The following is a 10,470-nucleotide window of genomic DNA, read 5'->3' on the forward strand; positions in this document are numbered from 1 at the left end:
GAAACAAACCAGCACAAGCAAAAACAACACACAGCAGATATTGTACATCCAGGACCGTTGATATATCAAGGACAAACTTGAATATCTGTTGTCCACATTAAGACATAAGAAAATGAAATTATTTTTGTTCTGTGAAACTTTTGAAATGTTGCCCTACTTTGTCATTGCCACAGCGGCCCTGTCACTGTCACTCAAGACGTCGTGCACAATGCTGCCTTGTACCTCGGAGGTTTTACTCCTGATTCAAAGCTGATGACAACACAGGGTGATAACAATGACAATCTGTTCAGAGATGGAATGAATAGTCTGAATTAATGTAACACCAGTTAAATTTTGCATGCGTTCACCGAGCCAAAACGTTCATCTGGACACACATCGTTTTAGTTTGAAAAACGCCATTTTCAAATGAAAACGTGGTGTATGGATGTAGCCTAAGGCTGAGGGATATGTTTTTGTGTGCGTTTCCTCATTACCCTCCCAACTCCCACTCTCTGCTTTAACAGGCTTTTGCTGCTTATTTGTCACATTTACATTTGAAAGCTTGTGCCCCCCCAGCATCCAATAAGGCCAGGCCGGGGTACATTGTTGGTCTTTATGCGACGCCTGAAATAAGCCATTACTGGCAAGAAAAGGAGCAAGCAAAGAAACCTGTGTTATTCTGTGGTCTGTAACATTTAATGAAAGAACGGGAGCCATCTTGAGGAAGTTGGGAAACTGATGTGTGACGGATTTAAAGTTTTCATCTGGGGCGGGCACCAGTTCATCCCATTTGATCCAAACGGAGAGAACAAAGAGCAGACTTGATGAGAGACACACGAGGTGTCCTCTCGATTCCTCGCTCAATTTCTTTTAACAGGCTTGTTATACAACTTGCCAAACCACATCTTCTTCTGTGTTGGCTGCCAAAACCAGTGGGATGGAGCTCTTGCTGTATTATCGGATCAGGGGAGTACAGATAAAATTTATTGTGTACATTAAATCCACAGGGGGAGACACTTCTGTGTCAGATACCAATACCCCTTGACAGAAAGGACAGTAGAGTGTTATTTGATGGCTTCAGAGACAAGTCTGAGGGAATTCAGTATGTGGAAGAATACATATTTCAAAAAAGCCTCAATGATGACATGAAACTTTTAATTACACACAATCATTGGCAGACTTACACATTCTCAGGAAGGGGAAAAGATAAATCTTCAATGCATGGGGGGGGAAAATGAACGAAAATACAAATAATACTAAACGCACATATACGTGTGTCTGTGTATTTTCCAAAGAATATGCTTATACATGCAGTACTTGAAGCAGTGATGTTTATGTATGGCTAAGTCAACAAGCAGAATAATTTGGGAGTTTGTAAATACGGCAATGTCGAAAAATAAATTGGCAAGACACATTATTTTTGTCAGAGAGGTGCGGGTAAAGAAAAATCAGCCTTCAAAATCTGTTTTCTTGTGACTGTTTAAAGCACAATCCCTCTCTGAAAAACTCTGTGGAAATAAAAAAGCACAAACTTCCATCTCACAAACCCTTAATTGGAAAAACCGCACTCGCCATTTGTTTTTTTGGCGTTACTCAAGAACTAGAACTGCCAACCTGTCATTTAGGTTTTTCAGTTTTCCCCCATTAAATTGGAATAACATCAAATCCTGAAACACATTCTGCCTCTTAAGATGTTAAGTCTGGAGCTATTGATCCACAGAGCATCTCTGTTCCTCACTGCAAATTAGAGCCGGACTGATTTATCGGTTGACTGATAAAAAAAAAAAGAAATCTGGCAATATGAGCAGACTTACTTTTGATTTACTTTTATTTAAAATAAGGTTTATGGTTAAACTGTAGACTCAAATTACATTTCATTGTCATGAGGGTTTGATCATGAAATCTACAGAATAATTGCTTTTTTTTTTAAACGTATATTTATCATAACAGAAATCTTACCATATCAGTCAAACTAATGTAAATCAATTCATTAAGACCTAGTTTTGTTCAGGAAAACATTGTTTTTCCTCATAAATACAACATTAGTCAAGAAGCAAAGTAATTTATGGGATAAGGTTTATCTCTAATTCATATCAATTAAAAAGTACAATTGTCTTTATTCTTTCAATATTATTGTCAATTCCCTCGTTCCTATTCTATCAGTCCAAGCTAATATGTTTGATTAAAGTCTTTAGTTTTGTTTGAATTAATTCTCTTAAACAATCTAAAAAGATGAATGGGTCAAAAAGGAAGATGTTGTAAGTGAAGTCTTAGGCTGCAACATGTGAAGTGTAATTAAAAATTACATATAAATTCTTTACCCCACACAAATTAGTGTCTTGGAAAAACACTTGAGTTTGATTTGGACGGGAAGACTTTACTTTAGATAAGCTTTAAATGGAAGTCGCAGCATTTGGCCGTGACCAGGTTGGCTGCTGTAACTCATTCTTCGGCAATAGAAAACTCTTTCCCTCAGGGAGACCACAGACACACTCTGCTTAACAATAGACGCTTTCTGGAAGAAGTCAGGCTCGTGGCAAAGTTTGACCCAGTTCTGAAAGGGCACACTGTCAGAATGAACTCGTTGCGTGCTCATGTGGGAGGGTCATGCACAGCAACGTCACATATTATTGGAAATCCAATCATCTCACTATTAACTTTACAGTTTCAGCCGGCACGCCTGATGGCAGACAGGCTGAGCGAGACACGTTGGAAATGGGACCTCAGAGAAATACCACAAATCATTCTGAATGGTCCACGGAGGAAAGCTTGTGATCCCTTATTTTGACTAGTCTCCAAGAACTAAATATAACATTTAAAGACAGTTGAGGTCAGGCATGCTGTACAACTCTAGTGCCAATATGCGTGGAAAGGGTGGTCTAAGGTTTTCTATTTCAAACAAAGTGATAGTCAGAATGTATGGCATGCATGTAACGATGACACTTAAATTATCTTCAGGAAACAATGATGTTTTGAAGCTGGGAAGAGAATTAAAGCTGAAGCACAGAGCTAGGCCGATACAGAAGGGACCACTGCTTCAAAAAGGCAAGACCAGCTGTAAAGGCAGTTGACATTGTGCTACATTGTGGGTAATGTTGGACTTTCTCTACAATATTGTGAGGTCTTAAAATTAAGTAAGTGCCTTGAGATAATGTTCAGCATGGTGTGATTTTGCTCTATAGAAAAATGTTATTGAAATTGAGGACTATCCCACACAAAAGAACTGGAATGTCACGCAGTAGGGAGCATATCTCCACCAAAGCCCAAACAGCCCCCTTAAATCCAATCAAGCTGCACCACAAGACCCATGAGAACCCTGGGAAATTAGGGATATGTCAATGTGAAAAAGAAAGTAAAAAGAAATCCTGGCTTCTGCCCCACGTATCTGGAGTCTGCACCAAAATGTAAGTTCTTCCCTGATCCATACGAATTCTTCCACCAGGGTTTTAGTGGTAATCTATTCAGAAGTTTTGTGTCAATACTGCTGCTAACTAACAATCGGCAATGAAAATATAACCTCCTTTGTGGAGGCAATAACCAACATGAAAGAAACGTAGAGATATCTTTGGTTGTGGTTTTAAAACGGTAACAAGTACAGGTGCACCCTAACCCTCCTGACTCCCTAACACTCCACATAAATGATTCAGGGTGTCACCAGATAGGGAGAGGCAGTGTCATTACCAGACCAAAGGACCTGCTGCGAGTAATATCCTCCTCATACTGGACACGCCGCAGGATCGAGTGTCTGTCAGACCTACATGACACAATGCTTTATACAACGCATTCCTGTACTGTGACCATGATAAATAAAAAAAGACAAAGAAATACAGATGGACTGGCACACAGCGAAGTCTTTTAGTTGATGCTATTATAGATGCAAGGGAAAGTTAATTAAAATTATCAGATATTAAGAGTCTTAAACTTAAGTCTAAGCGGATTCGGTCTGAAAACTAAGGTCTACAAGGATATTACCTCACCGTGGGTACTGAGGAGGAAGGACGATGTCTGCGGGGAGTTGGCAGGGGTCTTCCGTAGGTAAACTTTGAGGCAGGTCATCTTGGAGGGAGCTGCTGCAGAGATGGTTCCAGGGGCTACAAAGAAGAGAAGGAACGAAACATGATGCCTGTGTGTATGTGCGTGTCTGCTGGTGTGTGTGTGTGCATGTATTTGCATTCAGTTAAAGACAAAGATAGGCAGCATAAAGAGATTTTAAAAAATATAAAAACATGTATTTTTTTAGAAATGCCAATGAATTTATGTTAAACTCCCCCCCCCCCGACTTTCTCTTCATGCTCCAACCAGTGGCAGGATGTGACCTGTTACCACGGCTGGCAATTAAAGGGTTCAACTATTTTGTTTTTCGAGAATCCTTTCGGCTCCACCGGTCAAGCCTGGATCACAATAACTGCTGGAATTCCCCCCATTTCAATCTGCACAAAAGAAGTATGAACAGACTGAATGTGCATGTACACAGCAAGCAACAAAGTCCACAATTAAGTTCTTTTCAACATTTTGTATCATTGATACCATCGCTCCACGGCTTTCTCATCTAATTGGTGTATCCTCTGGCCAGAATTTTATAATTATCTGCCCTAAATTTGGATCAAATGTACCATGTTAAGAACATACGACAATAGCAAAATTTGTCAATTTAGTTAAGTCCTTTATCCACGGAGTAGAAAAAAACATCATTAAATTAATCTGCAACAGTACTACAAAGAGCCTGTAGTACATGGTTTAGCTAAATATTTGATTAAACTCATTAAATTTGCTGGTTGCATTGAGTGTAAAAAAAGGTGGATGACAAGACTGCTCCCTAAATTGTGATAACTTGATCACCACCTGGTGGCTGACTGCAATATAGGTCATAAATCCAACCTCCTCCGTGTTAGCAGATGGGACAGGGGCCAAACTAAAAGCCATATATCTTTCCCAAAGACAAAGTAAATTTTTTTAATCAAGTTTCATTTTACTAAGTTGTTAAATGCTATAAAAATGGGGCGAAACATCTTGATTTACAGCTGATAGTGACTCACAATTGTTAGAGTGCGTACATTGGCAGGAACCGCGCCTCAATACCCACGATCGCTACTGCACAGACTCTGGCTCTGAAATCCTCAAGATGGCAGCATTCATATCCGGGATAATTTGGCTTCTTTTCTGGATAGTGAGTGGAAGTAGAGACGCGTCATCCATCTTTATATACAGTCTGTGGCTTGTTGCTAACAAGCTACTGGTAAAAAATGGCTTTGCATTTGAGGTGGGGGGGGCAAAGACACACATGGGCAACATTCACCGTACGAATTTACAACTGCACTTGGCAGCGCCCAAATGAATTTGCAGTAAATTCAACAAATATACAGAGACTTCAGAAGTAATACCCTGCGAGTGTTAAATTAACAACATAAACAAACGCAGTCCAGATCTGCTTTAAGAGCAAACAACAATGATTTAAAAAGACAAAATAAACATGTTTTTAAACCCAGATTGAATCATCAGTACAAACAATGGGAGTAAGCCAGTGTTGTGGTTGCGTGTCAGTAATCTAGATTACTTTGCAGCATGACTTAACACACCTCTGGGTTAAATGTGACACAATGGCAATCGTTACAGCACATTGTTTTGACATGTCGCCCTGTGGCAGTGTACCACTAACCCAGAGATGAACTTTCTATATTAATCCTGATTACTAAACTGCCGCACACTAAGAAGGCTCCCAAATCAAGCTGTATTTAAAAAAGGGAGATTAAAGTGGGGGGAAAAGGCTGGTAATTGAATAGCAGCCTTCCACCTACAACACATAGTGTCCAAATTCAGAATCAGCAAGTATTGTACACGCAGCATTCTCACAATAGCATGCGCTCAATGATACTATTCTGGGCTGACAAAAAGTATATTTCCAGTTATCTCTCTCTCCTGCCTCTAGTCCCTTCCTCAGGATTTTGAAAAGTGATAATCACAGGCCTTTTTCCTCTCATTCTATCTTTCCACAGAAAATCCCCTGATTCATTTAGTCCTTATCAGTTACAAGTGAAGGGAAAACAAAGGATTTCCCTGAAACTCATACGCTGCTTCCCTGAAGGGGAAACTGGGCAGATAATGCTAAGGTGGCACGGCTTGGTCAGAGCAGAATGTTTGAATTGTTGACTTGTCTTTAACTATAGCAGTTATATTTTTGACCAATGGTGCAAAATCCCAAAATGTTACTATAGAGTAGAACAGGAGAAGGTTGCATTGTCCCACATTTAGGGACCCAGAGGTATTTGGTATTTTTGCTTGAAAAAGTGACCCAATCAATCAAAGTTATCAAAGTAGTTGATACATTTGACGATTGACTGATCAATAAATCAACTTATCATTACAGCTCTACATATTTTACAAATCAAATAGTGGGTATTTTGACCATAGACTGTATATAAAGATGGACGGCAGGTCTCCAGTTCCTCCCACTATCCACAAAGTCTGTGCAGTAGCGATCAGGGTGTGGAGTCACGTTTGCAAGGTCCCGCCGATACACACATGCTTGACCAATCATGAGTCAGTCTCTGCTGTCAATGACATTTCACCTGTTTTTATAATTTCAAATAAGTAATTAAACCGAACTTACTAGAAAAATGAACACTTACACATACATCAGTCTGATAAGAACTTTCTGAAATGACAGAAAAACTATTTTTGAGAGAAATGGATTTGATGTGTCCTTTGACTTTTTTATTTGGCACATGTCCCATCTACTAACCTAGAGGAGGTGACCTATACTGCAACCTGCCACCAGGTGGCAATCAAGAGGATTTAGGAGGCTATGGAGACCCTTTGTTGTATATTTTGGGGAGCCCCTACATTGTCCATCTTTATATACAGTCTATGTATAGTATAGAATGTAAAAATGCAAAAAAAATTGTAATGTGAGGGAAGCAGTTAGCAGAATTTTTTGGGCCCCTCGGTCACTATCACAAACAGCCAGTTGTGGCTCGAAACCACAACGCTTCGACGATAGAAAGCACAAATATTCCTGTGTCCCCAATAGGTTGAGGCATGATAAGGAATTGCAAGTTACAGTTAGTGCGAAGGCAGAGCAGTGTGAGGAAGGTGCAATATCAGGTGAAACTGGAAAGGCAGGGGAGAGGCAAGGGAGACGTAATTAAGATGGAGGAGATATGTAGGCGAGAGGGAACGTGCTCTTCAAACAGATGAATTTTCAATTTGCGTCGGAAGATTGGGGCAAGACTATGTGGTTCTGGCTGGAGGTGATCTCCATCACTGTGGAGAGAGAAGAGAGAGGGATATGTGGAGAGATGTCCAGATTGCCACAGGGGACACATGAGCAAAGTGAATGGAGGGCACGGCTGCTAAATCCATACAGTGAGTGGCACATTGTATTCTATGAAATACACCTCAAGGATCAGGGTGTATTGTTATGGAAAAGGAAAAATAAAGGCTAATCAAAGTTTCAGAAGAAGCCGACTTTGCAATAAATAATAAAAGGGCTGAAATAACATGTTAAATGTCATAGTCAATAATTAATTCATCAGGAAAAATCTTCACTGCATGAATATTCTCAAATTAAAAGTTTCTTTTGCTTTACGCCATTGTAAATTAAAGATTTGGGAGTTCTGGACAGTTGTTGGGCAAAATAATTAAATTTTAGGACATCACCTTGGGTTTCTTGTTGACAGGATTCTTTTGCACAATTTTATGATATTATATTGGCTAAATTATTAATAAAAGTCAATAAATGAAATAATCCTTAGTTGCAAACTGACCACTTTTACAAATGGACACTGACTTCTTATTTTTTAACTGTTATTCAAGTCAAACTACTCTGGGCTGCTAAATGGGACCCTCCCTCAAAGCAACCCTGTGAAACCGTTATCCAGTTCAGGATGACACATTGTTATGAAGCTCCAGAAGGGCTCAGGCCTGCAGACAGCTGCACAGTGGTGCTGTAAATCACTGTGTCTAGTAAGTCTAGAATATAACAAAGCCTAACATTTCTTTTGGGTTAATGGCTTGTTGCAGTCTTCTCTTGGTTTATTTGAAGTGTCAGTTTGAGCTACTGACACTTCAGGATAGCAGTGTCTGTGTGAAGTTTTACTCAGTTACTGTATTTAAGTACAGTTTTGAGATACTTGGTATTTATTGTCTGGAAAACTTACCTTTCTGCAAATCTGTATTTTTGCAGCATTACATTTAAATACTGGACTTCTTATTGGACTACATTTTTCACTCCACTTTTTATACAGGATGTTGTTGTTTTTGACATGAACACAGCCATCAATACAATGTGCTTCAGTGGGTACAAGAAGTACTAGTACAAATTGTTTTGAAACCGCTCCAATCTCAGAAAGGCAAATTGGCTTTTTCCGCATTCTATATGTTCCAAGAAGAAGAGGCATTTTTTTCCCCCTCTTAGAAAATACATGTCCTCCCATGTTAGAAATAAAAAGCAGTTAGGCCAATGTCTACAGATTAATTCAGAATTTGATAACTTGACTTCTAATTGTACCGTGTCTGCAACACTGCTGACTGTGACTTAAATCTTTATCGTCCCTCGTTCTTAAATTAATCTGATTCTGGGCACATCACTGCTCTTGTTCTATCTCCCTGTCCTCGCTTACCTTTTCCTTTTCAGGCCCTTTAGGCTTAAAGAATCCTCAGTGAAGGCAAGTCAAATACATGTGTGCCGTTTTTTAGAGAATACATGTTGCATTAACCTTATGACAAAAGCTCTATCCTTTGTTCATGCAATATATATGAATTAAGACACATAATATTTTTTTAAAACTCCCAAACAGGAAAATGAAGTACATACAATTTGACATTTTCACAAAAGATACAATGGCGCAGCCTATTGGCCACACTTTGAAGTGCAACCTAATGACAGTGAAAACGCATGGCAAATTAATATTATGTAACAACTTGCACAAACTGTCTTCCTAATGTAAGCACAACACAGAAAAATTTAACATGTATCATAAATCTAAAAATATTTATCAGTTTTATTTTTATTTTGCTTAAGGCAAAGTTCATGAAAATTATACATAGAACCACAAGATGTCGCTCCTCCACCACATCAGCCGCAGTCCTGTATGATTGTTGAAGGTAAATATACTTTAAAATATATGTGGACTAAAGTGTTTCATCTTGAATGCTGTTTCACTACTCTCACATTGCTTGCATTTACACTATATCAAACTTCAAACAGTATTTCATCTAAAGTATTAATACTTGAATTTGTATTTGATAATTTGGGCAGCTGGGGAATCAGTCTGAAACTTAAGTATTTTCCTTTCATAACCTCTTCAGAACTGTTTTTAATGTGCGATTATTAAGATGCTTTTTGTATACGTAGTTATTTTGGCATCACTTGCTTTTTTCCGATTTTTACCCTGTGTATATTGTTTAGAACACTATAAAAAGGATTATTATTATCATGATTATTTTACTAGTTTTATTGGCCTACCAGGGGTAACATTTTGGCCTGATCAAATATAACGGCAACTTAACAAATAGCAACAAGTGGGTGGTAATGTTAAGCTCTGGTTTTCCACACATGTCTGGATAATGGAAAAGTAAAAGAATTATTATCCGTCATACAATAAGATAAGTTGCTGGTACTTTTGAGTGATGAGAATCACAGACTTTGCTCAGCACCTGCCAGACAAATACTCACTGTTTTTGAAAAGACATTCCCAGATGGAAAAATGTGAAACAACTGATATGCACAGTGTAATAACTATACATATACACATGTGCAATAAATATTCACACACACTCCATACAGTGACTGTATGAATGTATATAGTTATAGTTTTGTATTTGACTTTTTTTATAGTAAGCTCTTTCTACCTTGCTTTTATTTTAATTTAACTACTGCACTGCTGAGCTGACCTGTTACTTCTTGTCCAACTCCATTTCAGTGTACCGTTGACCCTGTGTTCACTTGTCCATGACAAAATTGAAACTTGAAACTTGAATAAAACTTGAAACTTGAGCTGTGTGGAAGACAAACATAACAATATCCACTCTTCTCCACAGTAATGATAGTTTTTCTGAACTTGTTGCAGCAGGTTCAGCCAAACAATGACGCAGCAAAGGAGGACATATCATATTCACTATAGACTGAAATGAAAGGATTGATATCATAAATGTATCCTGTGTATTTTACAATAAGTTCAATCCCACTGAAGTTGCTCTGAAGCATTTTTCACGCTTCATGCAACACAACACATTTTCTCAATCTACCTGTGGCTGCCATCTTGGTCCACATGCCTGTTGCCTGGTGATGAAAGGTCACAAAGCTCAGCAAGCAGGAGAGGCCACGTCTGCTCCAGCTGAAGGTGAATGGTCTCCTGAGAGCGTCTTCAAAACAATAATGATTTCCTAAATGTCCTTTTTGCAAAGTTTCGCTTTTTTTAATGAACAAACTCTGTGACGCCAATCATCAGTGCAAAAATACAACAGGGTGGCGCTGTGGTCACTTTAGCTACC

At 38.7% G+C, this 10,470-nt stretch overlaps 1 protein-coding gene across 4 annotated transcripts in view; it reads right to left on the reverse strand.

Moving 5' to 3' along the window:
* rgs3a (regulator of G protein signaling 3a) overlaps positions 1-10,443 on the reverse strand; it is a 146,432-nt gene extending 135,989 nt beyond the window's left edge. For 2 of the 4 annotated variants that reach the window (XM_034601882.1, XM_034601881.1), the window contains exons 1-2: positions 10,225-10,437; positions 3,957-4,070 (exon numbers count right to left, since the gene is read on the reverse strand). In XM_034601882.1, the coding sequence (XP_034457773.1) occupies positions 3,957-4,070; positions 10,225-10,249 (139 nt within the window). In that variant the 5' untranslated portion in view covers positions 10,250-10,437. Of the gene's footprint in view, positions 1-3,951; positions 4,071-10,224 lie in introns of all 4 variants that reach the window. The other 2 variants (XM_034601884.1, XM_034601883.1) reach the window with 2 other exon arrangements.
* Positions 10,444-10,470: the final 27 nt, after the last annotated feature.

Source organism: Hippoglossus hippoglossus, chromosome 12 (genome assembly GCF_009819705.1).
Source record: "Hippoglossus hippoglossus isolate fHipHip1 chromosome 12, fHipHip1.pri, whole genome shotgun sequence".
In the NCBI taxonomy this organism is placed as follows: domain Eukaryota; kingdom Metazoa; phylum Chordata; class Actinopteri; order Pleuronectiformes; family Pleuronectidae; genus Hippoglossus; species Hippoglossus hippoglossus.